At 38.9% G+C, this 20,185-nt stretch overlaps 1 protein-coding gene across 1 annotated transcript in view; it reads left to right on the top strand.

The window, feature by feature from the left end:
- Positions 1 to 20,185, top strand: part of tusc3 (tumor suppressor candidate 3) — a 69,869-nt gene that overhangs the window by 22,079 nt on the left and 27,605 nt on the right. Inside the window, exons 2-6 of the mRNA XM_041037330.1 lie at positions 826 to 995; positions 6,978 to 7,095; positions 13,625 to 13,765; positions 17,012 to 17,152; positions 17,519 to 17,608. Of these exons, the coding sequence (XP_040893264.1) occupies positions 826 to 995; positions 6,978 to 7,095; positions 13,625 to 13,765; positions 17,012 to 17,152; positions 17,519 to 17,608 (660 nt within the window). The remainder of the gene's footprint in view (positions 1 to 825; positions 996 to 6,977; positions 7,096 to 13,624; positions 13,766 to 17,011; positions 17,153 to 17,518; positions 17,609 to 20,185) is intronic.

The following is a 20,185-nucleotide window of genomic DNA, read 5'->3' as shown; positions in this document are numbered from 1 at the left end:
AGCAGTGTCCTGCTGAGAACTTACACAATCATACAGTACATTTACAGACACACACACATAAAGTACAAAGACACTTATGCGCACACATCCACAGTCAGACACACCGAATCATTACCATCATCACTGCAAAGGCACTAGTGGCTGGTGTGTTTGTGTACACATGTATACTGTGTGTTGTTTACCTTTAGCGTTGAGTTCTGATGCTGACTCCGTTGTGACCTTTTAGCTAAGCCAGACCGGATTTAATCAACAGACTCCTACAATTCACACACAAACACAAGAACTGTGGCTTTTCTGTGCATGCACACACACCTACACTGCCAAGTCAGGGCTCCTTTTCTGTAAATAATGGTTAGGTTTGTTGTATTCTAGATTCTTTGCATCCCATTAGTCAATACAGGCCAGGAGTCAAACCTATTAAAATTTAGATTCAGTAACTCGCATCCAGCAACACCTTGCACTGTATCAGCCTTGGACTTTCAAAGCAGCCAGTGTATACAGCAAGGCTCCTCCTGGCCGTGGAATAGTTTGAACGTTACAGAATTTAAGAGGCCGTCTGTTTTTCAGGCAAGGATCAAGGATTTTGATATATTCTGTGGGGAATTCTGTGGAGTGTACAATTAGGTTATTTTATGTGAGTGTAATAGAATGTCATCTCTATACTGTCGTTTGACTGAAAGGGAAAAAAAAAAGAATTAAAATACCTTTTATTTTTAAACTGCTGCTCATTAGCATCGTGGCAGTCACATGAATTACTGTTTGAATGTGAACATTCTAACAGGAAGCATTGTCCTCTCTGCCCTTTTTCCTTGTCTGTGTGTTCAGAACCTGCTGTCAGAGAAGGTTGACCAAATGATGGAGTGGTCCTCTCGGCGTTCGGTCGTCCGGATGAACGGTGACAAGTTTCGTCGCTTTGTCAAGGCCCCACCCAGGAACTACTCTGTCATCGTCATGTTCACTGCCCTGCAGCCTCAAAGGCAGTGCTCTGTCTGCAGGTATGGACACACACACACACACACACAAAAGTACAAACACACAAACACAAGGCCAAAGTACCTTCTGTAGGCCACAACTTGGCATAGCTTCTCCCATAACAGCCATTCCTTCTCTCTATTGCTTCTCTGTTGCCTGAGATGACTCATGTCCTCCTCCAAGTTTACTCAGTGCACTGAAGTTCGCCTACAGTGGAAGAATCTGTGAGCTCTCAAGTCACACACACACACACACACACACGCATGCACACACAAGCACAAATGTCCTAGAACTCATCTGATATTTCACGTACCTTCCTTCCACACACACACACATAGACTTGTACACCTTGGGAAACTGAGAAAACAGCATTATATAACAAGAACCTGTGGGCCACGATGACATTTGGATCAAAGGGACTCCAGCCAGCCGTACTACCAAGGGGGAATGAATAAATTCCTCAGAACAAGGCCAACAAGGCCTACTTACCCACTTGCGTGCTCAGTGCATTTAATACATTGAAGAGATTTTCCAAAAATCCCAATAGCGAGCTTTAAACTGGATATTTATTAACAAAACCAGATTTGCATCATGTTTGCAGAAGAATCAAGTGCACATATCAAGGCCAGGCGCTACCTCAACATGCTGACACAAGATGAGAAGTTTGATTTTAAATTTTTAGTTAAGAATTTAAGTGAATTCCCATCTGAATCAAATGATTTTAACTCCCTGTAAATCTCAAGCCGTAGTAGCTTTCAGCACCATGGACAGCTCCAGTCCATGGTCCTGAAAACTACTATGGCTTGGTCAGTGAAGCGGTGAGAAATATACAGAATGAAAGACCGATTACTGAAAATGCAGTATGATGAGCAGAAGTAAAGATTATAACAGTAAATACAAAATTGTTATCCTTCAGATGCCCTCATATTTTTACTGTAATCTTTTAGCATGTTGATAATATGCACACTACATTCAGTCTCTTTAGTCAGGCCTTAGCTGAAGCACCTCTGGCTGCGATTACAGCCTTGAATCTTCTTGGATATGACTCAACAAGCTTTACACACCCGGATTGTCCGATTGCTTTGGCCGGGAAGCCAGCTCTACGAACAGTCCTGGACCTTCTTCTATTTAAGAATTCTGGAAGCCACCGTGCTTCCGTGAACCTTCAGTCCAGCAGAAATTTTTTTATAGCCTTCCCAAGATCTGAGCCTCTACACAATCAGTCCTGTCTCTGAGCTCTGCAGGCAGTTCCTTCCACCGCATGGCTTCTTTTTTTTTTTTCTCTGATATGCATTGCCAGCTGTGAGACCTTATATAGACAGGTGTGTGCCTTTCCAAATCATGTCCAATCACTTGAATTTACCACCACTCCAATCAAGGTGTTGAAACATCTCAGACATGATCAAGAGGAATGGGAGGAACCTGAGCTAAATTTGAAGTGTCTTAGCAGAGGGTGTGAATACCTACATCAGTGTAAAAAAAAATTCTCTTTAATAAATTTGCAAACATTTCTAAAATTCTGCTTTCACTTTGTCATTATATGCACCATACAGAGAAGGCCCAACGTTATTATTTTTGTCATGTTTTTTTTTTTTTTTTTCAAGTTCATGTGAATTGCAGTCGGTGCTGTTCTTTCTCCAGTAGAATTAGATTTGGTTTTTATCTTCCATGCATGCTTTGATTGTTTTTCATTTCGTTTTTTCTGATGATTTCCCTTTTGCTTTCATATTTGCGCCTTTGTGAAATGTTCTGTGAATGAACAGAGTTGCAACCAAACGTGGTGGCTGCTCTGATGTTTACAAAATTACTGATTTTCCCACAAATCACTGTCTCACTCCCTCTGAAACATATTATTATTTGGTAAAATAGATCTTTTTGTTTAGATCTGTGTCAAGAAATAAACTAATGTGGGAACCAGGTTTGCGACTCATTGCTGAGGAAAATTATATGTCAAGTTAATTAACTGACATTTAGCACATTTAGAAATGTGAGGTATACAGTATGTTCTTGTGTACAATAACCCAGGTAGTTGACCCATGTCCCGGTGTCCTAGGGGACATCCACCTAGTTGATGAAATCAGTACTGACCTTCCCCATCCTGACCAGACCTGTTATCTCTAATCAGCCACTCTTCTACTTCATCAAGTCACTTGATTAAATAACTTATTCAGCCCCCATGTCAGTACCCTCAGCTGCCTTTCTTTCTATGTGTGTGTGTGTGTGTGTGTCTTTTTTCTTCATAAAATATATTTTGTTGAAGACAGGCAGAACGCGAACTCAGTGTTATCACAACACACAGACAAACTTAGTCTCCTTATATTGCTCTTCCATTGCTACACTCTAAAAATTCAAATAGCTTTATTGGCAAGGCCATAATTAAGTGCATAATTGCCAAAGCAGGTTGTACAGTTTTACTCACACACATTCTCAAATCACCTCACCACTGGCTGTGGGCTGACCCTTGACACGTGAAGGCACACACACATGCACACACACTCAGAAGCAATTTATCTCCCTCTCAACAAGAAACCAGCCTACTTATTTCTATTAAATCACCAGATTTATTCATTAATGTCAACCCACTCACATTCACCCTTATTCCTGTCTTTTTATTCTTTTTATTTAGTTCTGTCTACTTTTTTCCTCCTTTTGTTTGGCTGCCCCCCCACCCCCCACAGCATTTTTCTCTTATTAACACCAGCGATAGCTAACTGATCACATCATTAGTGAAAGAGAGTGAGAGAGAGAGAGTAAGAGATGGATGTTAGGCGGTGACCTGAGAGGCTGCGTTAAGAGGACCATCAGGCAGTGAAAAAGATGGCTAATCACTGGGGTCCTCACTCCCACATCACTCTTAGGCTTTGTCTCAGTTTCCATACTACAGACTAAGTATTGCTTTCACACTAGAAACAAGACTAATTTAAGTATTCTCAAAGATGACAGTCTTCACACTATGTTCATTTTTAAGCTTAGTGTCAATGATATGGTGATAGGACTTTCACACAATGTATCATCATCACCTATAAATTATCAAGTAGCTTTTAAAAGATGGCAGACGGTGATGCAGCAGTTCAACGACAGCGTTTTCTGCTGGTTGACACTTGATGAAACTGCCTTTTCCTTTACTGGAATTGTAACTGCTTAACATATTTCTTTACTTTGGTTACTAGGTTACATTTTGCAAGTTTCTTTGTGGTTTTGCCACTCAATGTTGGTGAACAAGAAGACTGGAGTTTTGAATGACTTATCTATTCACATAAAACTGACCTGATAATAACGGATAATAACATAATGTTCTTATGTTGTTCTACAACACAGAACAAGGAGCAGAGTAGATGGATTTTGAGTCACATGCTAGCACTAGCTTGACTTCCAGAACTTGCATATTGTAGCTTTAAGTACAAGCTTATATCACACGTGACTATTTAATGTGTATAATGTGTAATTATTTTGTTATTTACAAGCTACATAAACAAAACCAAAGAAAAAATGTAGTCAAAAAAGAGAAGTTGGCAGCCACATCAATGCATATACAATTCAAGTAAAAAACAAATGTCATACTTAAACACATAGCATTAATGTTGGAGTTCAGAGTGGTGTGTAGCATTTTCATTTCACTTCTAGACTTTAAATAAAAAAAAATGTAATTAAAAAACCTTTTGTAATTTTTAAATAATTAATAACCCTAGCTTGTCGTGCTATTTAATTGCCTTGGCGAGACAAATACAGAGATCGTTATTAGACTTACATAATTGGTGGCCATGCTTACATAGGTAAGATGAAGCATGAATTAAGTGGAAATTTTGAACATATCATCATCTTTTAAGGTATTTCCCCGCTCTGCACAGACCTGATGTTCAGTTGAATTTGAGTTTCACATACTGTAGTTGAGACCAAGCGGGTTTGTGGAAAAAACAGTGAGAAATGAGCAAAAGTGAAAAGTATTGTTGTATTTAATGCATTTGTATAGATACAAGTGACTGCTTAACAGAATGTAAAGCATGCAGCAAGAATATATTTTTAATATATGTTTAACTTTTGTAAATAAATAGTTCAAATGTTTGCAGTTAAATATTCTATGTGATAAATAAGCAGATAATAATAGATTAAAATAATACAATTCACTAAACATGAAACCATGTCTGATGAATAACATACAAACTATCGAGCAAAAGCGGTTTAACATTTTCCATTCTCACTTCAGTATTTTATTTTGTTTTATTTATCTATTTATTTATTGCAATATGATGACATAATAAATAATATAAGAAAAAAAAAAACACTAAACCGACTAAAACATTTTTTTTCCATTAGGACAGTGGAAGCTAAATAAACAACAAAGTAACATATAACACGGACTACTGGCACAGTGGAATCCATGGACCGAGCAGAGATGAGCTACTGATCCCTGACAGTCTGCTGGCCTGAGCTTCAACTTCATCTCTGCTGACTTTTTTTAAACTGCTGACACTTCAAAGGGAACATCCTAACATTAGCTGTGAAGATAACAATGTAACATCACTGCACATAACAGATCCTGACAGACGCTTTCCCACTAATTAAAGCCAACACGAGAGACAGCTGACATAAGACACCATGTCAAAGTAAAGGATAGTCCTATAGCTAAAGTCAGAAACAAGGGAGAGAGAGAGAGACTAAAAAGGTTGGGCTGCTTCTTGGCTTTTTACTTTTTATCTTGTCATGCAGGAGGATAAGGTGATAAACTGGTCTGACCGTGGCTGGTTAAAATAACATCTTCATTAGGCTTAGTTTGAAGGAAATAAAAATAAAATGACGAATGAGGTTCTAAAAAGAGAGTAGGAGAGAGAAATTAAAATGTCGTACCTTCACATCATGAAGACCATATGGGATGAAGAGAGAGACATCACCAAGGATCTAGTGTAGAGTTTGCTTTTTCTTACGCTCTTGATCTTCTCTCTTTCTCCTCCCCATTTTCTGACTCTGCATGTTTTTTGTTTTTTTTTGAGTCTGGCACAGATCTTTTTTTTACCTTTTTATCTCTATCTACCCTATCTGTCTGTTTTTGAGGTCACTAGTTGAGGATTTTCTGCTGTTATTGTCCTCCTTTTTCATACACCTTTTTGTCTCTTCATGAATAAATGCATTCATTTCATCCTTTTGTGCAGTGCCTGCACCTTTGGCTCGTCAGAATCCAAAGAACACCTTCTGTAGGACAAAGAGCACCTGAACAAATGGAAAAGAAGTGAAAAGACAAACTACAGCGAAGTACTTGTAAAAACATAATTGACAACAATGTAAACAAGACCTCCAAAGTACACATCTGTTTCTGTTTTGGCTGCCACAATATTGATTCCATTCTTATAGCAATACTTATATTCTTATAGCATCAACTGCCTCCACATTTGCAAAAGTTGATCTAATAAGGAATTGGCTGTTGTGATTAAGGATTTTTTAATTACATTTCTTATTAGGAGTACTCTTCTGAGAGAATGCAACAATCTTCTAATTTAAGTTATAGAAGTATACAGGTATTTACTGCAAATCTAAATTTCTTTTCAGCATTTTAGCTTTGGTTCCACAGAACTTGAGAATCCACATTTTGTCAGCTCTTTCTTTTGAGGCAGATGTTTAGTGTGGTCTGGTGAAAGAAACCATTTTAAGTCAGGACTTGAAAAGCTTGGCAAAACACTTGTACTTTGCAATTACTTTAATACTAGTTTAGGGTCATTGTCATCCTGGAAAATCAGCCATTTTCTAGACAGCTGTGTTAATATGGGTCTGAAATTGTGTTCCATTGTGTTTTTAGGACTTGAGTGGCAGCAATAGCAGCTATCAGATTTATTTGCCACAGAAGAGATTATCTTGAACAGAATTGCAATTATTAGCACGATGCTTGAGTATGTCTGTCTGAGACAAAACAAGTGTAGTTGCCTTCTGTAATATGTGTCAAATATTTTGTTTTGACTTTTTTCCTTGATTTCTGTTTCTCATTCCTTCTTTCTGTTTTGTTGTTTCATTAACAGGCAGGCGAATGAGGAGTACCAAGTCCTGGCAAACTCGTGGCGTTACTCTTCTGCGTTTTCCAACAAGCTGTTCTTCACGGTGGTGGACTACGATGAGGGAGCTGATGTTTTCCAACAGGTAACTACTTATTTAGTGTATTGTCAATCCCATAAGTATTCATGCAAACCTAATGCACGTTACATCTTTCGTACCTTCTCTTTTCTTCCTCCACTCCACCCTCATTCCTCTGTGTATAACACCTCTTTTTTTTGCTATATTGGTGCCTCATCATCACCCCACTCATGACTTTAATGAAACACATTCACACAATAGTGTGAAATCCACAAAAAACACCACTAGCCCTTGTTGCTACTGCAATATCAAGTTTTTTTTTCTTGTGACACAAGGACAACTTATATGACAAAGATAAAAGTACTTGAAAAACAAATTAGCTGATGTAGGGTTAGCTTTATCATAAGACTCAAAAGAATGCTGAAGATAATTTTCTCCGCTAAATTGATCGCTGCGAAAAAGTTGTTGCCTGTTTTTTAAAGAAAAAAACTCGTTTTCAAAGGAAGGTGTCCTGGGGCAGGGATTCTGGGCTAATATCAATCATTTGCAAATATGCCTTTTCTTTTCCTTCATCAGTCCCTATCCTCCTTTCCGCTGTGGTCAGCCATTGTTTCACAGAGACCCTCTGCTGCCAAATATGGCCTCCAGTCCTTCCTTCCTCTCCATCATAATCACCGCCAACATTTTCTTCTCATCCTGTCAGAGCCTGTTCTGTTAAGCAGTTCTTCTCCTTTCTGCTATTCATCCTCTCCTTCTTTCCTTCTTCCCTCCCTTCCTTCCTCTGTTCCATCAACCCACAAGCTGATTTCTTTTAGTGAGGTGCTGCCTCAGAACTAGTTGCAGTTCAGCCAACAACCTTAAAGAAAACCTTCAAGAAAAAGGCAAAAAGTACACACACAAAAAGTCACGCACAATCTGCAGTAGCAGAAAGGCATTCAGACGCGTACATAATTACATGGGCAGACGCAGGTATTCATATACATTGCAGTAGAACACAGTGTAATACATGGCCACACAAAAAAGCAAGCATACAAGCAAAAGGCTTGTAAACACATTTTTTTTTAATTGCCTAAAAAAAATTACTTAAACTGTTAAGATAGGTGCCAATTCATTTTTTTTGGCTTTCTGGTCAGGTTGTATTCCAACTTCATGCCAAGCAAATTTCAGAGGCAGCACCATTACATTTAGTGTCCATGGAAAGACTCAAGTGAACTTTAGCAATTGTAGGTTTGGTGTAGGAAATGTTAACTGATGCAAAGACACATCTGTGAGGCTCTGGCTTCAACATAATCATAGGGTCCACCAGCTTGTCTGTAATCAGAGCTGCCCCTGACCAGTTTGGTGCCCGAGGCAAGATTTTAGCTGGTGCCACTTGCATCACTGCCAATTCCACCACCAGTCACTGTGTTCATACACACATAAAAACTGCATAGCTTCATGTCTTTGAGATTTTATTTATTTTAGACACAAAAACAAACCCCGTAAAATAAAAATAGTATTAAAGAAACAAGTGACATAAGACTAATTATAAATACAATATAAATAAGGTATTGCTGAAAAAATATTGCATAAAAAATATATATATTACAGAAGTCTCGTAGAAAAGTAATCTATGCCATTTTCATAAGTCAGCTGGTTCTTACATGGTTTTTACCAGTGATGGAAAGTCAACTGAGACTTTCTTTTCATGTATGGTTTATCAATAAATTTGGTTAAATTTCCTTCTCATGCAGGAAAGTCGAGAGTTCCATGTTTGTCATGTCTTTTGATGGCAAATGTGGCAAATTTTGCACAGCAAGTTTCCTGCCATCACTATCTGGCTGTCTGTCATGTGTTGGAGCAGTTCTGAGGGTTAGACAGTGCTCTAGCCACTCTCCTTTTGACGTGTTGAGGAAGTTGAGGAGCACTCCAAATTTGTCATTCACCTGTTCCAGATTCTGAAAGCTCTCATCATGTGCAGAGAGGGCTGCATCCACTACCACATCAAAAAATGTGGTTTCCAGTTTTTTGTTTTTTTTTTTGGAAGAGCATCACCAAAAGGCTGATCTGGAGCCTCAAAAGCAACCTGTATTTTTGTGGTTCTTGGCCGCTTTTGTTTTACTACAGCCTCCATGCTCATCTCCTCACACGTCTCCTTTACACTTGTCTTGTGCATCAGAAAGTGCATTGATTTTATAGCAGGTGAGGGAATCTCTGATTTTCTTTAGCAAGTCAGCAGCCACATCTAGCTGCATGGAGGCTAACTGTCTTGTTGGAGGATGTCGTACAATTTTACTTTGCAAATAGAAAAGCAGTAGGATCCAATCTCCTCAGCCAGAGACTGGGCTTTAACTTTCTCCATGGGGTCTGCAGTGGTTTCCCCTCATCTCCAGGAGAGCCTCTCTGACTTGCCCAGTCTGGTGCCTTACTGCCTGAATGCTTTTTATCCTGATTTCCCACCTGGTCTCTGACCATGATTTCAGGGTTGTTTTGACATGTTTTAGGAGAATATACTATCAATGGGGAGAGGCTGAGAAGAGTTTGAATAATTCCATTAAATATCCAAAGTATCCAGTGGCACCTAGTGGGCTCTTAGCAGCATCAGATATAACCGGTATTTTAAATGTGTGCACCACATGGGACAAAAAGATGCTCCTGAGTGCTGCTGTAGCAGCTTATCCTGAACGCCTTTATTCTTTCCCTTCATTCAGGTGTTGTTGTCATAGGACTGTCCTCTGCAGTCCTCAAAGGGGATGTTAAGCCTTTTGAGAGATGACAGACTTTCCCCTGTTGACTCCTCTGCCCCAAGAAAGCCCATGAGATGTTCTTTAATTTGTGGTCTGTCTTCTAGTATCACAAACCTGACAAGAGTTGTACCTGTATGACTCAGATCAGGGGTGCGGTCTGAAATACTGGAGATATTTTTCTGTATTTCTGCACAGATGGAGTCTATCAGTTCTGATCCACCTCTTTGAGAAAACTGCCATTTAATGTGTCTGTGGACCCCCTTAAAGCCATGCGTCTTTCAGCTAAGGCCTAAATTGTTGTCGCTAATTTAGTAAGAACTTCACGCCACCCTTTTCTCTCAGCCTCAGCGAGTGCAGTCTCTTGCTGTTGTTAGCCCCTTTTGAAAGACGAACCTCCAGTACCTTCCAAGTTGCCATCTGTGTATTGTTTTCCTGGCTATCCTCATGGGCCTTCTGCAAGTGGCTTTCTTTTTTCCAGTCCCTTTGTCTGTTTCGATTCAATTTGAAATCTCTCAGAGAAAAAAAAAATTGCAGTAGAAGCATTTCAAACTATCATTCTTTTTTGAGTATATTAGCAAGCTTCTTTTGATTTTTGATTTTTTTTTTCTCTCACTTGACTAAGTCTCTGTTGAAATAGTCTTTTTGTTTCAGAAACATGAAACAGTTTTTGATTTGATACAGTCCTCTGAGCGCAAACTCGGTTCTTACCTTATCAGTTCAAACAGATGGCTGGTCAGTAGGGTTTACTGGTGCAGCCTTTCTGTAGACGTCTGCTGCTGCATCATTGGGATGTGCTGAGGTGGAGGGGACAGGTGCCCTAGCTGCTGCTGCATTGCTGGGAACAGGAGCTCTTGACACTGCATCACTGGAAGGTGCTAAGGTGGTGAGGATGTATGCAGGTGGCCCAGGATTTGCAGGTGTGGGATTAAAATATTTCAAAAGCACATCTGAAGAGAGAAGTATACTGTACTACTGAGAGTTACATTATATTGATAACAGAGCTGCTGATGGTTGAATCCAGCCAACAGTAGCACCTGAGCCACATTATAGCCTATTACATTCTAAGCACAAACAGCAAGAGCAATTACACCTAGCATTCATGCTCATGATGTGCCTATTTAATAGACTATGTAGCTATGTTGTTATGTCCTTTCTGTAATATTTTGAAATAGTAGTAGCAGTGGTATATTAACTGTATTGAACTGTGGCACACTATGATAAAAAAGACTGAAATAAAACCCAACTAATTATAATGTATGCTTTTTCCTTTAAGCAATGTTAAATGTCATAAAAACACTATTTTATTTTTGATTTACTTTTGCTCCAATGAAAAGACAAGCGAGCACAACATACAGCCACTGATGGTCTACAGTAGGTTTTGACTTGGAGACACAGCAGTTGTCACTTTTTGAAATTTGTGTGGCGCTCTTACCAGTGAAACCAAAATGAAGACAATGATTAGGCTCCCCCACAAACTGGAAACAGACAGAAAAGTTTGCTTTGACATTTTGTCACCAGAAAACTTTGTTCCTCTGTGTTGATCTGTGGCGGAGGAGTGATGAGTAGGTTAAAAACTCTTGAACACAGGCAGCACCAGTAACAGGCAGCTTTCTGCAAGCCTCTTTAACTGTAGACAGAAAAAGATACAGTATATGGAGGTAAATTCCCTGTTGTCCTTTGTTATTCCACACTTTGTACTCTTAGAACTCTAAATAGCTATGCTCAGTTAAAAATAGTCAGGTATTTAATATTGAATAGTCTTTAATATGTCTTCTTTTCTTCCTCTTTTTTTTTTTCAACTTGCTATTCTGCTAGCCATGATTTCTTTTCCTCTATTGCTTCAGTTGCTCCTTTTTACTCTCTGGCTTTCTTGCATCTCCCTTCATACTTTTTCTTAAAGCTATTTGATTTTCCTGACTCTATTGACATCTGTTCTTGTCATGAAAAAGTGCTATTGAAATATAAATAAGCGTTAATTACATTCTCATCCTTTTGCTCTTTTTTCTCCGTTTTTTATGTTTGTTTTTTATGTGTGTTGGTATGTCCATGTACAAAGACATGAGCATGTATGTATACATATGCTTACATTTGTATGCATATGTATGCATGCACATATGCCTCTAATCCATTATTCACCTTAATCACTTAAAAATGTATGACTAGAGAAATAAGCTGCATAGGATCTCCACTCTCTGCACTCATTTCTGTCTTTCTTCATTTTCTCTGCTCATTTCCTTCCTGTTCCCCTCCTCTCTATTTTCCTCCAGGTGTCGTGGGGAAAACAGGAAAGAGTAAACCAGTTGACTTTATTGTTGTTGATAATTGTGGAGAGTCCTGGGATTTGGAGTTAAATGGGTGTGAAACATGGAAGGAGAGAGAAAGGAAGGAAGAGAGAGATGAAAGATGGGTGCAGATATAGAGAAAGATAATCAACCACCTCATTGGAAATTCCCATTTTACTCAGTTGTCTGTATTTAGCTCTGTATGTGCGTGTGTGTGTGTGTTTGTCTTTAAGAGGACAGACAGAAAGCAGAGAAATGCATTTATCCAGATGAATATGTTTATGCAAAGATAGAATTATTGGAGATGTCCTCACTATCCAGTTATTAGCTGTGATAGCCAGCACAAACCCACTTACTGTCTTGTAATTAGATCAGTACAAACGCGCATATACATAGAAATACAATACAGTGGTGTAGTGTCTTATATCTAATGATCTTTGAGACTTATATTTCTGTCATCGCTCCCGTGCCAAGTCATTTAGTATTGAGTATCTGCCCCGTGCAAAATCCTGACCTGATTTTTATATTTTCTTACAAGGTATAGCTGCACAGTGCAACTGCAAAGCCAATCAAATTCGGTTATTTTGACAACTGAAAAGCTCTCCATAAGATAAAATAATCTGTATGACAACTCTTCTTTATTGGTTTTCCATAATATTCCTAGTGTCTTATATTATTTTGTATAATGTACGTGAGAAGTGACAGTCTGGAGGTGTTGTGCCTAGAAGGACCGACAGGAACAAAATATTGAAGTTTTCAGCCAACTGCAGCACTTTGCACGGTGCACCTGCACAATTCCACTGATACAGAAGCAGAGTGAACTTTTGCGGCTTAGTTTTGTTCTCTGAATCTCATTGTCTGTACGGATATCTTCATTGAAACTGCTGGCTGATTTAGTTGTTTGTGCCACTTTGGGGATCACTCACTTACAAAGGTGTGTGCGTTGGGAATAGGTTCTCAGTGGCACACCATAGGAATACGTACTGTGTCAACATTTATGTCAAAACAGTGATATACTTTTGTTTTTTTGGAACATTAGCTGGCTGCTGAATTTTATAGCAAGTTATGAAAATTTAAACATGACTGTGTTTGGTGAGCAAAAAGACAGTTACATTATTCAAACTGAAAAGTAATAAAGACATGATTTACTTTTAGAATAAACTAGTTGTTTAATGCACAAAGGGAAAAAAAATCAAAATAAAACTGAAATTCTTATATACAGGCCCCACGTACATTGAAAAATGCAAAAAAAAAAAACCACACAGCCCAGAGGATGTTAGCCATCACTGACCCTCTTACATATAAAGTCTGGTAAAATCAATAATAGAAATCATAATTTGATTTTAAGGACACTAAGCAGCTGAGTATTTAGCCAAGGAATGATTAACAATGGGGACTTTGAGACATATGATGCAAAGCCGTCAAAAGGTGAACCTATGATAGTAGCCCATGCCAGTTCAGTCTGTTGATTAATTGCAATCTATGGTGTATCTTTATCTCTGGACTATATGTTACCTAATATGTTTGACAAGTCAGTGATGACATGAACATAACATCCCCATCCTCATTTTCTCCTTTTTTCTCTAGCTGAACATGAACAGCGCTCCAACCTTCATGCATTTTCCAGCTAAGGGAAAACCAAAGAGGGCTGATACGTTTGACCTGCAAAGGATTGGCTTCGCTTCAGAGCAGCTGGCCAAGTGGATTGCAGACCGCACAGATGTTCAGGTACAACATAGATATTTATCATACACATGCAAATTTGTCAAAAAACATGCAGTCGGTACACTTAAGAATGTTTAAGAAAGACAATCTACTACTTAACTGGAAGGCAGGGTTTCCAGCCTGCTCTTAGCTAGTTCATTTTCTTGTATATACCAGTTTACAGGTGGTAAAGCCCGGTTGCTTTCACCTGTAGTTCTGTTTGCTTGGTCCAGGCCAAAAAAATGAAGTCAAATGGATTCCATATTTTGATAATTCATCAGGAAAGACACTGTTTGGAAAGCTTTGGTGACTGTCATCCTGCATCATCAGTGCCACATGGACTCACATGCAGAAATCAAATTCTTTTCACTGTCATCAAGTCATGCTGCATTGTGTTGCTTATCTGTATATATTTATGTTCTCTGATCGTTATCAGTCCTTATTAAAACTCAACCTCATATTATGAATACTGATGACAGGTAGAAACAGGACAAAAAGGCGGGTATCTTGTATCATAATCTGAGGGAAGGTTTACTTGCTGTGCGTTTGCTAAGCTTTGGTCACTTTGTAATGATAACTACAAAAACACACGGAGTAGGACACAAGCACAGCACACCTCTGTTTTAAAGGAGGAGTAAACAATTTTGGAGAAAGTTGATATTTAAACTCAGCAGCCAAACAAATAAAACCCTCCCTTCAGTACTCCTCCAGAGGCCCCACCCCCTAATTCATGTCTGCAAATTGCCAAGGCAACGACAGGAACAACTGGGCTAGCTGACCAAAATAGAAATTAAACGGACTCCAGAGCATCCGCTGCACAGGGCTACTGTGAGGTCTGCCATAGCAAGTAAAACAATTTTATACCAAGTTGACGAGGTTATATATCTGATATTATACGTTACGGAGGCAGAGGTCGGAAAGCAGCTGGTTCTAGTCTAGTCTCTACCTACTTTTGACTTTTTGATTAATTAGGAAAAATCCCTGCAGTCACACAGCCACGTTATGTGTTATCATGGTTACCAAAATCTTGTATAAATATATAACTGAAAGAGATCAGTTAATAATAATATTGCCAAATCAGTGGATTACCCTTTTAACAAACCCACCAAAACAGGAACGTTTTGGTCAGTGGTCAGATTAGGTGTGAAACCACGTTTAGCCAACAGCAGATGCAGTGTTGACAGTGTTGTAGCCTTTCAAGCTTCAAGGAACAGGGTGTTACACCTGCACATGGCTGTTAGATGCACTTCATTGGAGGCATTTAAGTTGTTGGCTCCCGGGAGATCAAACCTTCGACCGTCAGGCCACATTTCCTCTTTCCTGAGCAACCTGCCAGCCAAGCATAGTCCAAGCATCTCGCTGACTTCAGGTTGATGTATCTGGATTCTAAAGGTTGTCTTTCAGCGAAGGAGAGGGGAGCACTTACACTAAGTGCTAGCTTTCAGCCACTTCAGTGTGACTTTACCACATGAATAAAGAAGAGAGCAGAAAAGGAAAAAAGAAATATATGATTAAAAAAAAAGTGGTGAGAGGCGTACATTTGTACGAGGGACAAACTCCAATTAAAGTCAGTAAGAGAAGTCTGTGTTTAGATTTAGTATCGCTATAGCGTGTAAGAATGACAATAGATGGTGAAGGTGGAGGAGCTAGTACTGACTGAGCTCTCTCTGTTCTTTTTTGTTCTGTTGCATAATATTCAGCTCTACCAAAATAAAACTCAGAATCTCTCAGTGTAGTATGACCCACGTCATTTTTTTCGGGCATGCAGGGTATTAAAACATTAGTTTACATACACTGTCTTAGAACTTATTATGTCTTTGTTTTATCTGCTCTATCTTTGTTTTCTTCGGCTACGATGAAAACATTAAATTTACTAAATGTGGACAGTACTGTTTTTTATTAATTAAAAGAAGTGTCTTCCCATGTCGTCCAAAAGAATTTGAAATGAAATCTATAGCAAAATATACGGAGAGAAAAGCGGTCTGACTACTTTGTGACACCAGTGTATATACTGCAAATCTGGAAGAGGTGCATCTCTCTCATTTGTTTCTCATACACATGCATACTCGATAATAGGCGAGGCTGCAAACTCATACAGAATGTGGCGTAGCTTTAGAATAAATCTCTTTGCCTCTTCCTCCCTGAATTATGCATACTTTTAATCCAATAACACATAGCTGCAGCAGATGGTACGCACATTTTCAGTGGTGACATAATCACTGTTGGTGACACATATGTGCTCTGTCTTTGGGAATATTTTACCCTTGAAGCTGTTAATAGCAAATACAGCATCTTGTCAGTATAGCTTTAAAACCGGCTGACAGTAGTCAGAATGCAAATGCGACTCGATGGCATTGTGAATATGCTAATTATGATATTACATCATCTAGCGACATTTAGCAACTTTTCAAGCAGGTGTTAGCTACTTTCCAATTAATGTAGTTGTTTCAACTACATCTTCAGTTTCGCACACTGAGTGTTCCTGGTCCAGGCCATATATTAGGTTTGACCAAATGTTGTTTGGTGTGAATAGCATAACTGTCTCACTAAGCCACAGGTTTCAATTAACATGCCTTTGTACCCTTTTTAGCAAGGCAAAAGTTTCTTTGATTCAAACTTTCTTTTGTGTCAAATGTGACTAAGAATGAATCAGTGTTGGTTTCTGAAATGCTGCATTCTCACTCTCAACTACTCAACTACTCAACTACGTTTGTTTCTTGTTTAATATCTGTTAAACATGAGGAGGAAGTACACTTTTAAGCTTTGATTTTTTTTTTGTTCTCAAAGGTCAAACGTGAACTTCCGTGCTCATATCTGTTATGATTTTACTTAATCATTTTAGATGTAAGGTTTTCCTGAAGGAAATTTCTCCTCAAGAGCTCAATCCATAAATTATATATTCAGACTACACCAAGATTATTCTTCTGAAGGTTTAAAAACTTGCTGGGTTCCACCCCTGCAACCCTAAACAGCATAAATAGATATAAAAAATGAGCAGATTATTTTCTAATTTTTATTCAGTTATCACCAAGCCAAACAAAAAAACATTTATCTCGGTTCAAATTGGGAGAAAGACTGAAGACCATTTATTCATAATATTCATCATACTGAGATAATAAATCAATATATCTATACATTTATACCGTAGTATACTGATATATACAGTAAGTGAAAAATTTAAAAGGTATAGGTATAGGTATATGTAAAAGTTAAAAGGTATTCATCCCTCTCTCTGTCTCTCTCTCTCTCTCTCTCTATCCCTCCCTCCAGATCCGTGTCTTCCGTCCCCCTAATTATTCTGGGACTATTGCTTTAGCTCTGTTAGTTTCTCTGGTTGGGGGACTGCTGTATCTGAGGAGGAACAACTTGGAATTCATATACAACAAGACTGGATGGGCCATGGCTGCACTGGTATGACACATACACACACACACACACACACACACACACACACTCCAGGTTTAATAGCGGAAGCTTTTAATACAATGAAGTAGAAGTTAAATATATACTCTGCCAAAAATATACACCTTTACACGCCACGGACTTAAGTCAGGTGAATTTGCACTGGAAACAGGTTGAATGGAGTAACCTCACCTCATTAGTAGAGATTTCTGCATGTTTTAACAAAGTTTAGATTTTAAAGTCAGTTGTTGAGATGGATACATTTCTTACTGACTCAGTTAAAATCATGACAATAACAGTATATGACATTTAATTCACATTTTTTCCTGTTTGCCTTTGTCACACTTTCTTTCTCTCTCTGTGTCTCTGTGATAGTGTGTCGTTTTTGCGATGACGTCTGGTCAGATGTGGAATCACATCAGAGGTCCTCCCTACGCCCACAAAAACCCCCAGAATGGACAAGTGGTATTAGTCCCATTATTTTTTTCCTCTCTATATATCAATCATTCATCCATCTATCCATTTTTTTGTTTTCCTCTTTCTGTTCTACTTCTGTCCTTTAATTCAACCTTCTATCTCTTTTTTACCTCCTCTCTACTTTCATTCAATGTCATCCACCTTCTTTCTATCATCTTTTTTTTTTACAACTGGTATATGTGTTTACAGGGAAAAAATATATATTTTAAGATTAAGGTTAATCTGTTTTACAGTGTGGTGAGTGAGACTGTATCAGATCAGTGATAGGAACACTATGTAAAATATGCTCTGTACCATTACCACCTCCTAACAGGTCAGCACTGGGACAGTGTGTGTGTATGTGTATGTTACTGGACAGCTGGGAGCAGTCATTGTGTATTTATATCGCCCTAGAGACATGTCAGAGTCATCTTGGGCCTAGCAGTAAGAGAGAGAGGAGGCAGAGAATAGAGCTGTCTTTCTTTCTTTCTTTCTTTCTTTCTTTCTTTCTTTCTTTCTTTCTGTCTTTCTTCCTTTCTTCCTTCCTTTCTTTCTTTCTTTCTTACTTTTTTCTTTCTTACTTTCTTTCTCCATCTACTTTTGCTTATCTGCCTGATCTCTCTTGTTTTATACAGTTACTCTGTGTTTTTGGACAATTGCCACATACTGCCAGTATGTGTGCAAACACACACGCACAGCGTTTGCAGATATAGTTTTGCTGGTCATCATTTAAGTTTGTTCACTCGAGCGTGAAATTAAAATAAAAATATGAGAAATCCTAGGAAATTAGGGAGGAGGCAGAGAATGGGATGCAAAGAGTGAGAAAGGTAGAATCACAGAAGAGAGAGATGAAGTGAGTGAAGGAAAAAGAAAATTTACCTTCAGAACGTGATTATGTGTCTACGGTTTTATGTTGTCTGATACGTGCCTTGTGTGCACGCATGTATCCTTTCACAGTGAGTGATGAATGGGGTCACTTTCTCATTCGCTCTTTGAGACATCTCTTTCCTCATACCATGTTACACTCTTGATATAAGAAAGAAGTACAGTCCGCTAGTTTGTAGTACTCCCATCTTCCTGATGCTGCTGTCCTCTCGTCCTCTCTTGGGCTTTCCTTTGTATCGAGTGAGCAGGGCGATGATGGCAACATTAAAGCTTTGACATACTCAACTGTTTAAACTGCATTTTAAATAAAGACCGAAATTAATTCCCAAACTGTAGGGAGCAATAGCCATAGGCATCTGATTCAAATGCAAAGGTGAGCAGGTCATAAAAGATTTATTACAGAGCGTGCAGAAAACAAATTATACCAGTTAAGGGCAGCAAGGCTGAAGAGCTGGAGGGAGGCCCTACTGAAGTTGGGAAACTGCTAGTTGACCTAGCAAGTTGAGAATTCATGGTCTGGGATTTTTCAAACCACAAACTTTTGAAACAAATCAAAACAAAAGGGTCCAAAGGGTCATCATAATTTTCCTGGGAAATTCATAAAGATAGATGTCACCACGTGAGCTATTGTATTGTACAGCATTAGATTGTACAGGTGTACCCTAAAAGTGTTTGTAAACTTACAAGGTAGTGTTGATAAGTTTGTGGCCTTAAGTAGAAAGAGCCATACAGCTCTTATTACATGCATGTTCAATTCCACTATGAGTAATAATGCAGATAGTTTGAAGTTACTTAGTTTTGTTGTGCTTCTATTTTGGGTAAATTAAAATTGCCACCACTGTCTGAGAAAATGGACAACATCAGCCTTTGTGAAGTCATCTGCTACTTATCTCAGGGGCTTATAACCCATCGAGGTCCATGAGGACATGGCGGCAACACTAGAGGAGGATTCCCCTTCTTTTAGCATGGTGGAGAAGTGGACTGCTGAATTCAAATGTGGCAGAGAGAACCTGGAAGATGACCCCCATCGTGGAAGCCCAGTCACTGTCACCACAAAGCAGACCAGTAACAAGATCCATGACTTGATCTTGACAGATTGAGGAACAACTTAATGGTACATGTCCACAGAGCTGGATATCTCCCAGCAACGTGTCCATGCAGTTGTCCACAACAAGCTCCAAATGACCAAGGTGTCAACTTGCTGGATCTCAAAACTGGACAGTCTTGCCAACTTTGAGGCAGATCCTGAGAGACTTCTCTAGCAATTCGTAACCATGGATGAGACTTGGGTTCACCACATTCAACTAGAGATGAAAGAACTTGATTTGAAACAGTGGAACCACCCAGAGTCTCTGGCTCCCAAGAAAGCCAAATTGGTGAGGTCCACAGGCAAGGTGAAGGGTCAGTGTTGGGAGAAAATCAAGAAGATTTGCTATGGAAAGCTGACAAGAGGAGTGCTCTACCACCAGAACATTGCTCCAGGAATGTGGACTATCTCTTTCCCAAGATGAAGAAGAAGCTCACTAGTTGCTGCTGTGGACCACTTTCTCGAGGTAGAAGACACCAACCCCTACAAAGAAGGGATCTGTATGCTCCACAACCACTGGACTAAATATGTAAATGTAGGAGCGGACTATATTGAAAAATAAATGTACTGCGTTTTCTAAAATTGACTCTTCTACCTTAAGCCATGAACTTATC

The sequence above is a fragment of the Toxotes jaculatrix genome, chromosome 4, assembly GCF_017976425.1.
Source record: "Toxotes jaculatrix isolate fToxJac2 chromosome 4, fToxJac2.pri, whole genome shotgun sequence".
Taxonomy (NCBI): domain Eukaryota; kingdom Metazoa; phylum Chordata; class Actinopteri; family Toxotidae; genus Toxotes; species Toxotes jaculatrix.
Note: the sequence above shows the minus strand (reverse complement) of the source record. Positions and strands in the feature narration are given on the sequence as shown.